The 16,233-nt window shown below is 37.3% G+C and overlaps 1 protein-coding gene across 1 annotated transcript in view; it reads right to left on the reverse strand.

Moving 5' to 3' along the window:
* The window catches only part of ELP2 (elongator acetyltransferase complex subunit 2), a 40,579-nt gene that overhangs the window by 6,872 nt on the left and 17,474 nt on the right, over positions 1–16,233 (reverse strand). Inside the window, exons 9-16 of the mRNA XM_080609979.1 lie at positions 15,481–15,576; positions 13,556–13,656; positions 11,484–11,615; positions 10,825–10,974; positions 7,411–7,599; positions 5,480–5,549; positions 3,475–3,570; positions 3,288–3,345 (exon numbers count right to left, since the gene is read on the reverse strand). Coding sequence (XP_080466105.1) covers positions 3,288–3,345; positions 3,475–3,570; positions 5,480–5,549; positions 7,411–7,599; positions 10,825–10,974; positions 11,484–11,615; positions 13,556–13,656; positions 15,481–15,576 — 892 coding nt within the window. The remainder of the gene's footprint in view (positions 1–3,287; positions 3,346–3,474; positions 3,571–5,479; positions 5,550–7,410; positions 7,600–10,824; positions 10,975–11,483; positions 11,616–13,555; positions 13,657–15,480; positions 15,577–16,233) is intronic.

Consider the following 16,233-nt stretch of genomic DNA (forward strand, 5'->3'; position numbering starts at 1 on the left):
TAAAAACAGTCAGAAAACAGAATGGAAGTAAAGCAAAATTGGAGATGAAACCTATAAACAGTGGACAAATATCGTCTAAATACCAGCCAGGTGGGTGGGGGAGGAGGGGGAGGTGTTGCTCCTTTGACTCCTATATCTGAAGAGATGGGCAGTTCCCTTAATAAACTCCTTTGGTCAGGAGTGTTGCAAAGTTCTTATAAGGGATTGATATTCATAGGATTTCACTTGCAGCCAAAACAGCCATCTGCTTCAATGACAAATTACTGTCTCTATCTGTTGAACGGAATCCAGAAGAGTCGCTGCTGGGCATATCCCACAGACAGACTCCCACCTTAATGTCTGAAGACTGGGGATGCACCGGTTTTTCATGAAGGGTAACTGTGCCTGGGGAGAGGGACTGGTGGCTGTGCTTAATTGGAACATTAATTTGCAAATTTGATTGCATCTTATAATGATTAAGGTACTACTGCGAGTCTTCCTCTTAATCTGTCACCAGCAGGAGTTTTATTGTAATGCTTACTTTTAAAGCACATTCCTGGGGACTATTCTGTAGCAAAAACCATTGAAGTCAATTGTCTAAATCTGAAAAGTATTTATTCCATGAAAAGTCTGAAAAAAGAAAAAACAATCTGTGGAACACCTTGTGAAACAAGTCCTCAATTACTTTGGTATTACCTCCTAAATGTAATATTGAAGAGCACTTGACAGAAATATTTTGAGCTCCTGCATGCAACTTTACTCTTGCTAAACAGAACCACCAAAATGTAATCTTTAAATCAAAACAAAACCTAAAATACTGTCTTCTGCAAAGTCACATGAGCAGGACTACCAGAGGTCAGACTGACAGCCTATACAGGTCAGTGCTGCCTCCAGTAAAGAGAATAAAGTTAGTGGCTGCCAGGAGGAGATGTTTGTATGAACAAGTATCAGCCTCACGAGTTTAGAAGCTCCAGTACAACCCCCTCTCATGTCCCCATATGTGCAATCTGATCTCTTCATTATGTCATACAATACCAAAAAAATGTTCACAATTGAGAGAATCAATCAATAATGAAATTACACTTTCAAACACAAGAGATTCTGCCTTAACAATGTGCAATTCATAGCATATTTTTATGCAGTGGTAAACTGGACTTTCAAGGTGTCCAGACAAATGATTACAGTAATTTTCTAATGTCAAAAGGGATTCCTCAAGACTTCCAAGCGTATTACATGAAATGTACATCCATACAAGCATGTGTGTTTACGACAACACTTTAATCTCAGCCTGCTGCACATGAACTGTCTACAGTAATTTTCCAAGAAGATAAAGACTAGCACACTCTCACAGGATTTATCATATTTTTATTTTAAAGTTATTAGATTATGTAAAAAAATCAGCAAGTTCTTCATACTAAAACCTACTTAAGCAAAAGGTTTGCAAAACCCAACACAAATCCTTCAAAATTTGGTATCAAGTTAGAGCTGGAAATGCACAAATGTCAATGACAAACAAGCTATTTTTAGCAAGCCAGTTCCTCACACTGTTTTTCTGCTGCTATGGCAACTTGAAATCTACATTATGCAATTTCATGTTATTTCTTTCAAGATTATCCTGAGGAAAAAACCTGAAAGTCTATGAATGCTTCACATCTTGTTGCCCTTGAATAAAAGAGTCCCTATCACTAGCAGTGTCTCTAAAAACAGAAAAAATTGCTCAGATAAGTCACCTAAGACCATCATAAAATGCAGTTATTTTAATGAATGCAGGATATAAAAGCAGATATGCAGTACTCCTGTTAACAGAATATCAAAGATTCATGTCTCACTAGACTTCGAGAAATGTCAAAATTAAATGAAGAAAAATTTTGGCCTCTGCTTCTTTTCACTACGTAAGTAGTTTGATAAGGTATCTTTATGTGAGTGGGTACATTAGCAGCCATAGCACACACAGGAGAAGCAGTTAATGTAATGGTTAGAAACTACAAAACGTACAGGTATGGTTCAATATCCAGCAGCTTGCCTCCTATAAGCACTTTTGAGTACAAACACAGTAATAGAGCTTAAAAGCACTCAAAGAAAATTAACTGCCCGACTGAAGGTAAAGATGAGCTCCCACAAAACCTCCTACTCGGTCAAATTAAAACAACCTGCAAACTGTTTTCACAAAGCTTTTTATTTCCTGCCCTCCAACTGAAGTCACAAAACTTGTAATGTAGAAAGGCGATTGTAATCATCAGCAAAGGCTCAACATTATTCTTGCTCCTGCCTGAGACCACTCTTTCAGGAGATTAAGATAAATAAACCATAAGATCTTGAGATGACTCATTTCTTTTGAAGACTGATACCAAAGCTTTGAAGATTGTGAAAGTGTAGCACAGTGTTACCATGATCCTTACAGAACAAATAAGGCGACAACCTTCAATTGCAAATTGTTGTGAATCTCAGGAAAGAAGGAACAAAACATAGCTGAAGAATCGCTCAACCTCAAAACAATTACCGTCATGACTATGTAACTATTATCTTTGCAATCCACAACCTGCTCTGTCAGCATTCAATACCTAAACTGGGTTTGTAACCATCTCACTCAATATTCATCACTTTGCTCTACCACTAGACACATCTGATATTGACTGCTGCTTCCATCTGTTGCACCTTACAGCTCTGTCAGGCTTTAAGGGGAAGCTCCTGCATTGATGCCTCAGCCTTTACCTCTGTATCAGAAAGACAGACTTGATCTGCAAGTGCCACAAAGTGGAAAGAGAGAAAACTCCCTATGCCAAGACACATTCAGTATAGGCAAGGTTTTAAGCAGATGTGCTGAGCAGATATAAACAAAGGCTGCAGCATGGAAAGAGAGGCCCGTCACATTCCCGAGCACAGATAAGACCACGAGAACATGTTGCAGCTCCTTGTAGCAAACCTTACTATTCTCTTGGAACAGATGAAAATATCAAGGATCGGTGCCCTAAACAAACCTCCAAAAGACAAGCATCTAAAGGAACAATTAAAGTCTGCTCATTACAAATTCAAAAGCTTAGCTTTGTGCTAAAAAATATGCATGTTTCACTGGTACAGAAACAACAAGTGAAATAAAACTTCGTGACACATCAGTTCTAACTGCCAGTTTTTGCATTGTTTCCTCATTTTTCTATACATATAAATTATTTATTTTATAAGCAACACACTGCACACAAGGTCAATCAGGTAGTAAAACAGGAAGAGTTATAAGACCAGACTACATGACTATGTTGCAATAGCTTTCTGGAAATTTCATAAATTAAATAAAAATGGAAAATAAAACTTACAACTTCTGAATTTCAGGCCACAAGGTATTCTGCAGCAAGTGATCCTCTGGGGGAGGTTCTAAAAGACATTTGTACAACATATTCAAATTTGGTACTAACTAATCTGAAAAATCAGCCAAATAATGCTTCAAGTTTATATCCAATGAACCTCATTCTCTATTTCCTACAATAGAAATTAATATCATACCTGTAAGGATCAAGGGTTGAAAATAAATCTCAGGATACTGATTCGAAATGGTATTAAATGTTTCTTCATCCTCAACTGGTTGAACAGCTATATCTCCTATTCAAAGTAAGGACTTCATTAGCTCAAGAGAAAATACTTGATATAAGGGAAAAAACTTATTAGACAAGTAAAAAACAAATCTATTGGGTTTATGATATAAGCAATGGAAATCAGGTTCCTTTGTTTCTAGAGTTACAATTATATGAATATTAGAATCTAGTTATTCTAATGTACAAAAGAATGAGAAGGAGAAAAAAAAGACAAAAAAATAAAATCTAACCTCTGGATTAATTTCATTCTGAGACTGACCTGTCTCCAACAGCACAAGTCTCTTTCAGAGATTTTAAAACAGACTTTGATTTACCAGGAAGAAGTAGTTGCCAGGAGTTGAACCTGTGCTTCCCCAACATTAGACCTCTCCTTCTGTATTTGAAAATGCCTAAGGCAAAAAATCTCAAAGCCAAGTGGTGAATTCCTAAATTTACTGTAGATCCCTAAATGAAAAGCCATACTTGCAGAAACTTACCTACAATCACCAAACTTCAGCAGAACTGCCAAGGGCTCAGTCCTTAGCTTTAGGCAAAAGTACCAGAAGAAACTGACACTACTCCAGTTAAGTTAAAATTCAGCCCTGTCCTTCATTTTGAAGGTATTATTTAAGAAAAAGATACAGAGTTGGGGAATTCAGACAGAATCTAACTTTTTGCCAAATGCACATTTTAAATACAGCACAGGTTAAAAAAAGCAGGTACAGAAAAAGCAGAACAGAAAAACTGTTCTTCTCATTCATCCTGTCTTCTCTTCTCTTGAAAATGAAATTAACAATATTTATCTAATTGGAGACTGCTATCTGATGATCAACACTCACGAGGAAGATTCCTCTGCAGAGTAAGCACGAACGAAGGTCTATGGGGCTTTAACATAAGCCATCAGCACCTGACAGCACTGGGTGGGCAACGGTGGACAACGCAGGAAAATAATGCTCTTCTGGGTGTACCCAGAAATCGATGGAAATTAATTATTCTCTGTGTGACAATACTCTAGGAAAAAGAAGTATTGTTCCCTCTCAGCAGAGCTCATGAAAAAGCAGTAGAAAAACGAAATTCATCTGGCATCTCACAAGCCTTTCACCAACAGAACATTAGCTACTGCTGGCCAATTAATTCTTCCTTCTCAAATACTTTCACAAGGCAACACACTCCTGGAAGAAAAAAACCACGTTTATGGCTACTTTCACTGGAACAGAAAACATGCCACTGATCCCCCTCAAAGCAGCATTAAGCTTCTACAAGGGGGCTAACATTTGAGGAAAGTCTGAAAAGGACTCCAGAATGTAGCAGTATTTTACAAAGCAACCACAAGTAGCAACAGATAGTCCAGCTTTAACAACTCTGAACCTAGTTTTTACAGTACGCTATCCAACACTAATTCTTTTGACTAAAAGTCACCAGACTTCTTAGGGGGTTAGAGGGGTGCGTAATGTGCATGGAGAAAACGCAGGTGGGGAAATTCTAATAATACCCTGCTGTGGTTACTCCCATAACCATCACAGAAGAGCAATGTGCCCCAGCATCTCCGTGAAACTCATCAAGATCAGTCAACAGCAGAGGCTCACAGGAGCACTGTGCAGACTGAGTGAGGCTCCTTCAATGAGAGATGCAGGACACAATATGGAAACCAGGAAAAGAGTATTTTAGGTTTGCAAGAGACATTAGGGAATGGTTAGAGGAGAAACCAAAGACAGAGAAAGGGAGGAAAGATCCTGACTTGTGCTTTTTTATTTTTTAAGCACTGTATTTAGGTGCTACCAGAAAAATAAACACTTTGAACAATTTTATTTCTAAGATTCTAAACTTGCAGTCAAGCTTACAATGACACACCTAACAAAAAGATGTACACTAGAACAATCATTTAAATCAAAGTTTCCACATGAAACACCACCACCATTATTTTTCATTAGCCATACCTTCAAAAACAGCTTTATTGGATAATCCCAAAGCTGGCACAGTTGCGCCTTCTGGAAGATCAGATGGTTGCTGAATTTAATAAGTAAATAAATAAAGTTTACACATGAATTGTCATGTAGGTTCAGATTTCAAAGTCCACAGTCCAAGGAACCCTCAAGAGTGACTCTTCTAGAGAGGTGAAGGGAGGCGCTTTGTAAAACTCCCAACTCATCCAGAATCTGTTAAGTAATCAATTAACTGAGAGCACTGCAGTTTTTAACACCATAGGACTGGGAAATGGTCTGTTTTGAGGTGAAATAATAAAGCAGCATTTTGGAAAAGGGGACAGAGGGTGAGTGCCTGTGCCCACAGCTTCACACACAACTTGGTACATAGCACAGACCAGAGTACATGCCTGTTCAAGACAGCACAGAGGAAAGACAAATCATCACAGCAAATACTTCCATAAAGGTATGGGGATAAAAGCAAAAATTTAGAAAGGGTAAGTGAACTTAGGGCCTTTGTGCAGAGATGGAAAAAGATTAGATTTAACAACTGTAAACCCCTTTCCTTACAATGTCCGAAAAGTTCAAAGAAAGACTGCTTTCCAGATTTGGACTAATAATTTAGATGACAACTTAAAATACTATGTTATTTATTTAAATGTTCATAATTTGATGAGAAAACGTGGGAGACACACACACAAGTCTAAGGCCTCTAAACCAAAAATGGTTCTTCATTACAACCCAGGGTGTAATACAATCCCATGGATTTGAACTAAATATAATCCTATTCAACCCTTTTTGAATATTAAGATAGCTTTTTTTGGTTTTATTACTTTTCTGTTTGAGCTATACAGTTTTTTTAAGAGCAGCTGTATATTAGAGTTAATAAAACCTTCCTCTTTAAACTAAGCCCATATGAAACACTATGATATCATGAATCAAAAAGTAGCACTCAGAGGAAGGCTTGATAAGGAAAGTCAGCATGAAAGCAAATTAATGACATCTGCCAGCATTATGAAAGCACAATATCATTAACGCACATGCTTACAAAGTCTGATGGAATTAAAGCACTAAACAGCTATTTAAGTAACTTCTTGCTATCAAAAAATTAATAGATTTCTTTCCCACATATCTCAATTGTTAAATTAAATGGAAAGTCTAATCCATGTCTGAGAAGCTGCACAGAAAACACCGTTTGCTTTTGAACCAGAAATGCAAAAAGCATGCAAGGCACGTACAGAGGCAGCTACCTTGAATGAGGTCTGCTGTACAAAATGCAAAGAAAAACAGAACTAGATCTTAAAGCAAATGGGGAGGAAAGATCAGCAACTCAGCAGTCTTATCTTTCCACAGAGTAGGAAACTACACTTATTGACAACTAAGAACTGGAATGTAAAGGCCTCAAGAAAATTTTCAATGCCAAGAGGAAATAAAGCATGAGCAAGTACATATTTATAAATATTTACATGTAACAACTAACAACAGTACTGAAAAAGCTTTATGCTATTTCCAAGCATAGAATTAAAAAAAACCCAAAACAAAGGATACATAACCACACAACCGTAATTACATCTAGACAAGACTACTATACCCTTAAATTAAGAAGCACATTCCCAGTCCTTATTGTTTGCTTTCAAACCACAAAGTGTGTGCAGTAGTCTACTTGGTGTGACAACTTTAAAATTTACCCGTGCTCTTTTCAACCTTCAGACACTAGGTCTTGGTAAGTTCCAAATGCAATCTGTTTTATAAGATGACACCAAAAAATACATATAAAAAAACCACACACTGAAGCTAATAAAAGGCAAAAGAAAAACCAGGTTAAGGTTTCAGAACTATTAATATAATTTTTATGCAGTTCAGTGAAATTTGACATTTTCTAAGGCATTAATTTTATTTACATGAAAGAGGGGTGTTTTCATTTAGCACTGCTTTAGCACACTTACGTGGGAGCACAGCTTCTCCACTGGAATACCAGTGATGTTACTGAAATTTTCTATAAAATTCTTGGGAGCACGAAAAACTCTAAGCACTTTTTCATCTGCTCCCGACACAAACTGAAACCGGCCAATCATTGCCAGACAACGCATGTCGTATCCGTGTACTTGAGGCCTTGCAATTTCATGCCAGGTTACCTAGATGAACAGATAGTCGGTTAAAACACAATTCGTAACTAGAGATTTTGAGTTCGAAAGAAGTACTAACACTTTACTTGCTGAATTTATTAACATAAAGTTTATAGCAACCTTCTACACACGATTCATAAAACTGATGTATGCTCACATACACCAGTTAAATCCTATTTTTCCACCAAACAATTCCTGTAACTAGTAAACTGTGACCCTGCACAAATATGTTTAAGGCATTTGCTTACCTTTGTTACTAAGGGCACACTGCCTTTTACTGTGACTTCTTTATACTAGATAATCAGGAATGGGACATAATTTGCTTAAGCAAAAGGAGGATTGTATGCTATTTACTACTTTCAAAACTTTAGCTCTGAAAGACATAAGACAGGTAGTTATAATTACCTTGCTTCCTTTATCTCTCTCTCACAAAGTACAGCAGCACTGCTGTCAGCAGGCTGCAGGTTCCTACTTCCCCTCTTTCATTAAATACTTGATTTTAGTGAGACCATTTAATAGAAGCTTCGCAAAGCACTGACAAAACCAAAATAGCTTCTTATAGAAAAAACATCTGGTAAATCCTAATGATTTTAGAAGCGTTTCATTTTAATTATTAATTTTTTTTTTCTAGTTTCCCAAAATAATCATACCCATGCTTCAAGTCCTAATCCAAGAAAACCAGAATTGACAGCTAATCAAAAATTAGACAGACAAGCTAGTTTTACAGTCACACTAAGCAAAGAATATTAGCAAAAAATACAATACATTATTTAGACTGGTTTTCTAAAAATCTCATTTACTCTAGACATGAAAAAAAAATTATTCTAAAACAAAAAAACCCCACACGTCTATTTTCTAGAAAACACATTTTCAGGAAAAGATTTTTAGTGTCATTTTCTACTATTCCTACATGATTGTTCATTTGGAAAAATACAGTGTGTACTTTTGAGTTAACAACTAGCAGAATTAGATCAGTGTTACTATGCCTGGAAAACTGCAGCCAAGATAGAATTCACATTGTACTAGATATACAAACATAAGGAAAGGCTTCACATTGCCTGTGAACTTGCATAAATCACACTAAAAATTGAACTAAGTTTCAAATGTTGAAACCTGAATGGGATCCTACAAAATCTCATGTTTTCACAAGAGCTCGATTATTCCAGTGAGAAAAAGGCATTATTTTTTTAACAGAAAAACAAAGAAAACACCCCCCCCTAAAAAAAACCCAACCCACAAACAAAAAAAACCCAACCAAACCAAACCAAACAAATCTACATGAAAACAGTGCTATAAACCCTTCTTACCCTTTACTAGGTACATGTTTGCATACTTTGGAACCACGCACAAAACAGGAATGAAAAACAAAACCAAACCCCAAAACAAAGAAAGGGCTGCGTTAAGTCATGCAATAAGCTTCTTCCAGAAAAATCAGGGTGCAAATCTGCATGACAAATCAAAGCCAATTGTTGTCACTCATTTCTGATATTTGAGCCCAGTATGGCATCAGAATTGAGGTTTCAAGACAGGATAATTATTTGCATTTAACACATAGTTCTCTTTACAGAGTAAAACATGAACATTGAGCTGTAGTATTTTTCATAACTATTTGAACAATTCATTGTGTCCTGTAAACATCAGATGTCACCTGTTACATTTTTCAGATGCTAAACCCAGCATGGTAAAGAAAGTAGCCAATTTTAAAAGCCTGAAATCTAAGTTCATGAGCAGCAGAACTAACCTGGTTTTCAGGGTTCAGAAGTCCTGAATACACCTCTTCAAATGATCTATTTCTACCTTAGCCTTCCACCTCAACCCACCAACAGGAGGATACTATAGCTTTCTCCCACACCCTGTGCAACAACAAGTGTTGATGCTACTTGGATTTACACCTAGTTGAAATATCCACATGATATTGTGTCAGAACAGGTAAGGGAAGTAAAATAGTTCAGTTCACACCAAACTTCAACATGAAGACTGCAATCACTATGCTAAATCAATTAATTCAAAAGTTTCAGAGAAAGAAGGAACAGCTGTACATGTAAGTCATAGAAGGGCTCAGGTCTGCCAGAAAATAGGATTAAATGTTAGCAAGCAGTATGTGTAATAAAGAGTAGTACTTGAGTATGTCACAGAGAATGCGGTATTGACAACCATTTTGAATGCTGCCAACTTACATCATGTGCTAGCCCTGGACTTTGCGACCATACATCAAATTCAACATACTACCTTTTCCACAGAGCTGTTGTACCCTCCAGATTGGAGACTGGGGGAAAAGACTGAGAAGGAAATTGAAGATGCCCTTCCTACCACACAAGGCAAAGCTTAGCATCTGAACTGGGTTCGCCACCACTTCTGTGTGGCCTGAAAAAAGGAAATGGAGACATTGATGCCAAATTCACTCTGAAAAACATCAGACATCCTGTGCTGGTCACACTACAGATGCATTGATGAGACAACTGTAAGATCCACCTGTTGCCTCCCTCAACTAATAGCACAGCTTGCACAGGGCCTCACATGATTTCAATCTAGTTTCTGCCAGTTTCCTGAATGGAACATCCATACTGCTCTGCCAGAAAAAGCTGTACTTGTAGATGAGGAAAATGTGTGAGCAACTAGAAACAAATATTTACATTCTTAGACAGGGTTTCTCCTACCATGATTTAGACTTATTTTGGCATATACAAAGTTAGCAAGGAATAATTTTTCCTGAAAAGTTGCCTGCATAGGTACCAACTGCGCTCAGGAAGTTCAGATAATCATTCTGGTAAAACAGTCAGAGTCATAACCTAAATAGTGTAAAAAATACAGTGAGAATTTTGCTTAGATTAGGTTTGTGTAATAAAACACAACCAAAGCTGAATTACTTTATGATTACCTGCAGCAGTCCTTAGACAAGTGTTAAATAAGGGCAGTAGATGGTTATTGGAATCAGCCATGTATACGTTCTGAATTACTGCAGACCCTGAGAGAACACTAACTGGAGGTAATCTGGAGGCAAGCTCAGGATTAAACAGCAGTCATGCTATGTCAATTGCTAAAACTCTGCCAATAGCATTTTTAAAGCAAAACTAGCACATACTCAATGACTAATCCAAGCATTTACACAAGCAATTTTGAATATATCATAGCCTGGGGACAATTCAAGGTTTGAGTTATGTTCAGGTGACTTGTTCCAAACTCAGGACAGACAAGCACTCTTTACCAAGCTCACAAAATCTTTGAAGATCATACCTCTGTCTCTTGTTTTCTTCTCCATGGAGCAAAGAGTCTAGTAGTTTGATCAGAACCAACACTGATGATAAACTCTCCTTCTGGGTCCCACTGTACATCCTCTACACTGTTAAAATGTCCTGAAATCACAACTTCTGGAGTCCATTCTTTCTATTACAAAAGTCAGAAAGCAGCAAGGGTTTTGCAATTGACTGACTGACACATTCTAACCAAAATAAAAGTATCAGTGCCCTTATAAGAAAGAAAAAAAAAAAGGGGGGGGGGGGAAAACAACAGAAAAAGGGCATTGAAAACAGCAAATTATTAGAACTCGAAGTGGTGAAAGAGACACAAATATTGATTTATTGCTCCAGCCTAAAAGAAACTTGTGTTATTGGTTTAGCTGCCACTTCTGAACAAAGCACATCCCCCCTAAGGAGTTTGGTGCATTCCAGTGACTTTATGATTCCATAGGGAAGCAACCGGTTTTAGAGCATGGGAGATTGCAATCCCCCTTCTGTGCAGGCACAAGACCCCCACACAGAATATTACATTCAGAGAAGGACTATTTAAATTATTAATTTTAGCTTGTACTGTTAAATTTTTATAGTAAGAACAGAACTTACTTCAAGTGACATCTAAGTGTAATTTTTTAAGTACTAATAAAAAAACCAACGTACCTTATTACCTGTAGCCTGTTTCCAAAGATGTAACGCTCCATGAAAAGCATGAGCAACTATCATTGAACCATCTGGACTAAACTGGCAGTCAAAAAATCCAAGGGTATTGCCACCCACTTCACCTACACGCACCTAAATTAATAATCAGAAGTTAAATATCCATGAAAACTGTCTCCCATTCATACAAACACATCCTAACCTCATGAGATGAAAATTTAGCTGTAGGCTAGAGTTTGCATTACACAAAAAAATACATTTAAAGAGTATTTTAATTGCGAAATTAAGAACTAAAATATCATGGGAATTAAAGCCGCAGGCCACCTTAATGGAGCCTCTCCCTTCATAAAAGGACAGGATCTTGCTCAATCCCTCAAGGGAAAGAAAACACTACACTAGATGAAATGGGGAACACAATCTTCCTGTGGTTCACTCCCTTCCGTTGGATGCAACAGTTTCTTGTCATCTGTTGCACAAAATGGAAAAATGGTCCAAAGGAAAACAGTTCCCAATTATTTGCCCCTCCAAGCCTTAATTTCCAAAATTCACTACCATATTTCCACTTCCCTGTTTCTCCATGAATCCCTACAATTTGCTCTGCATTCCTGTTGTGGCCTATTCTGGCCTCTGTTTTGCGCTTCCCTTGAGACATGCATGTGTGCATACACACACAAATGCCTTATAGTTCCTGTAGTGCTCTTCCAGGTTTTTAATTACATTAAAAGATTAAAGTTAAATTATCAAGTTTTATTCAAGAGACAAGACCACAATTCCCTTCAAGCTAAACTCTTTACAATTCCCCCATTATTATACAGCTGCTTTTAAGATCACAATGAAATGAACCTACACCATTCTAAACGGTGCTGTGGACTAATATGCCCATTTTATTAGCACTCATTCAAAAATATACTTCTCTCACGGAAGTGACTTTGATACGCCATGACAGAGGCAGAATTCTAGTCTCACCTCTGAGCATGGGAATGATTTTGTGAAGACTTCTTGTTTATCATGAGAAAGACAGAAAATGTGACATTCCCCTTGTGCCCCTCTTCCCTGCAGGCTTCCAGCTCAGGTTTCCCTCCCTCAATGCAAAAAGGATTGCTGCAGTTCAAATCTGAACTGCAAGCTGCACATTTGAGGTCTAGCCAATGCTAACAGAATGTAAAAACAAAGAGTAACACCACGCAACAAGCTTTACTGCACAACCCCTTTTTAGAAGCTTGTAAATTTAGCCACAACTAAGCATTTCAACCAGGGACATGGTATCTCTATGTGATCATCCTATTATGAAGCAATTTCTACTTCAAGTAGAAAGGCATAAGAGCTTTTCAATGGAACAAAGGAAAAAGTAAACACACTACTGTAATTCTTTTTCACCCAAGAAAGGATTAGAATTTTCTCTGTGACCGGAAAGATCATAAACAATGGTTGGCATAAGCCAACACAAACAATTTCAGCCAAACTACTGGAATTTGGAAAAGCAGGTCAACTGAAAACAAAGACATCTGCCACAGGACTAGATAAATCTCGTTGTACTACTCGTTTATTTAGGATGATCCACATCGGAACAGCATTCAAAATACTACAGTGAAACGTGAAAAACCAGACCACATGGCAGAAAAACCTAGTGACGCAGTCCATGCACAAATTACTGTGAGTAAAACCAGGCTTGTGAATTGCATGTCAGCTGCTCTGTAGTAACTGCTTGGGTACACATTCCCATGAGGATTACTACAAATAATTCAGAAAGGTTTCTTCTTCTTGCCAGGAGTACACAACATGTGTTACCATACAACACCTAGCTTGCTATACTATAAATAACAATGGAGCACAAACTCCCCTTGGAAACTCTTCAATATGGTAACAAGAAAGCAAACAAATCATACTGCATCACATCCTTTTTGAAAAATATAGTTTTACTCACAACACAGCATCATAACGAGTACTTCTGCAAGAAGGTGCTTTTGCATTTCATATCAGTATTTTGTAGAGTTTTTGTTCCCTACACTATACACACGATGCTGGAAATGCAACTTGAACACTGTACATTATTGTGAGAAAGACTTTACACTTGCCTGTTCTAGCCAGACTCCAGATTCCTTATCAGGTTCCCAGATGATCACAGTTTTGTCCATTGACGCAGACATTATCCGCATTGGTTGTTGCATGCTGCCATCTACAGTACAAGGAAAACAATTATCCTACAACCTACGAGAATACTCTAAGAGTATTTGATCATACTGAAATCCCAACACATTAAGAAAATTGTTCCGTATCAGACATGCAATGTAGTACTTAAATGCCAAACTTAAGCTCTAGGTTCTGGCCAAGCATTCATTAGAAGTTAATGTATTTTTCAGCCACAATGTCCCAAAGAAAATGTAAAACACATACACGAGAACAACCATATTCTGCTTATTCACTCAAAATTGATATTGAAACAAATGTAATGTGAAGAAAAAGCCAGAGCTTCACAGAGACACTGTATAGCAGTTATCAGTTTTATTCCCCAAATAAATTTTTACTGAGAGATTACAGTTTAAAACAAAATAATCTCTATGCCAATATTCACTGGGGTTTTTTCAAAATTAAGTGTTAGATTCAATATAGACTTCAACAGACTGTAGCACTTTGCAATATATACAGTAGCAAGGACTACTCCCCAAAATGCAGTGAAACATTCCAGACAACTGCTCAACACAGCCAGAATGGAGAGGATGGAGCTGGCTCATCACCCAACTGAAAAATCCATAGGAGAACCACTGGGGAACCTCTCTTGAGAACAGAGATACTGGTGGGCACCTCATGAGGTGGTATCCTATGTCAGCACCAGACCTCCTACCTTATGCATTGAGAGTATGTCTCTCAGACCAGGCTGCCTCTACTGAAGAGGAGAAGCTATTTTGGGGAACCCAAGATTGGGCAGGCCACAGAATGCAAACAGCTGCATGCATGCAGAGGCATAACGTAAGACACATGGAAAACTTCATGGCCTTAATAGAACAGTTTTTGAAATTGTAGTGGAAGACTTATATGCTTATATTGTGCCTAAACCTTGTTTTGACAGGCAAAATCTTTCATTGCTGTCTACAAAAAAAAAAAAAAAAAGAAAAAAAAATATAAAGAACAGGCAACTCAGCTAATATTTCTTAAGCAAGTTCTGTGTCTTTCACCAAAGGTATTTTGACATTCTAATTGCACTCTACCATTCAAGTGTTGTATATATGCTGGCAAAGCTGTATTTTGTACTGGTGATGTCATTTGCCATCAGTAACTCTAACCCATCTCAGGGAATAAAAAAAGGCACCTTTGCCAGTACAAATACACAAGCACATTCTGAGTGTGCAAGCATGTCAAATCAAGAAGAATCTCCTTCTCTTACACACCAGGCAAATGCACACCAGCAAATCAGTACTGCAAACAAGGCTGTCAGAATTTAAGGATTTAAAAAGAAAGATAAAGGCTAGGGCAAAATGCAAAATTAAACTGTAAATAGATTTTTTTGTCCAATGAGCATCTGCATTAATGCCTTAAAACTACATGTAAGAGAAAACTGATACTTAAGGAATCCCTGGCATGTTATATTAATGCACAGAAGACTGAAGAGTAATCTTCTGAATGTTGCTATTAGTTCCTTTCTACTCCAAGAAAAAGAAAGGAGTGTTCCTGAGCTAATGCTTACCTTCTAAAGAACAGATATTTCAAACACATGTATCAAGGTAAACTATTAGAGTTATTAATTTATACTAATTTGTACTCCATAAATAATAGATCAGTTACAATAAAGCCAGTACAGCTCAGTTATTTCATTCATTAGAGAAAATATAAGTAAAAGGCAGAATCCATTTACATATAAAGCATTATTTGCAGAATTTAAACATTTTCATACTCCATAGTGACAACTGAACGTACAAATGCAATATAAAGGCATGTGATGTACACTATGTACACAACATACACAACCCTTAATGTAAGTGCTAAGTGCTTGGTATCATTTTACCTTTGAAAAATGAAGGTTGCCAGTGAACTGCGTACACCCAGTTTTCATGACCAGCCAACACCGACTCCAAAGTAATTGCATATGTTGTATCAGTATCTACCACAAATCAGAGAAAAGCATATTTCGTTCTAAAAGCCAAGAAAGACCAAGTCATTTCTGGTATCTTCAGTGAAAACAAAATTATCTTTCATCATCTACCAATATCTCAATAGGCTATTGACACTGAAATGCTCCTTGAAAAGCTGCTTTTGCCATAAGCCTCAAGTAGCAGGTTAACACTAAGAGGTCACTCAGAGTGGTAGCACAGAACTCCTGGAGAGCTCTCAAACATTTTGAAATAAATGCTCTGACGCTGGCTCTACCCCTATTCTAAATCATATTTACATCTCCAAATGACTGTAAATATAAGCATTAAGATACTTCAAATGACAAATCAGAATTTGCAGCAAGTAGCATGAGCACTTTCTACACATAACATCATGCAAACTTCATTATATTACCTAAATTGCCTAATAACCTACCTCACAATATCAGCATTGCAAGCCTCTGATGTTACAGCGCTCAAACAGCATGTTAAATAACCATTATGTAATCCTGTATATTCTTATCTGTTCTCTCCAGTAGTTTTCTAAGATTTAAGTAATTGTAGTAACTCTTAATGTATTGAATTTGAAAGAAAATTAAAGGTATGCTATTAAACTGGAGGAGAACTGCAGTACAGCTTACCTCCCACAGACAAACATAGCTCCTACA

This window comes from Psittacula echo (assembly GCF_963264785.1).
Source record: "Psittacula echo genome assembly, chromosome: 2".
NCBI lineage: Eukaryota > Metazoa > Chordata > Aves > Psittaciformes > Psittacidae > Psittacula > Psittacula echo.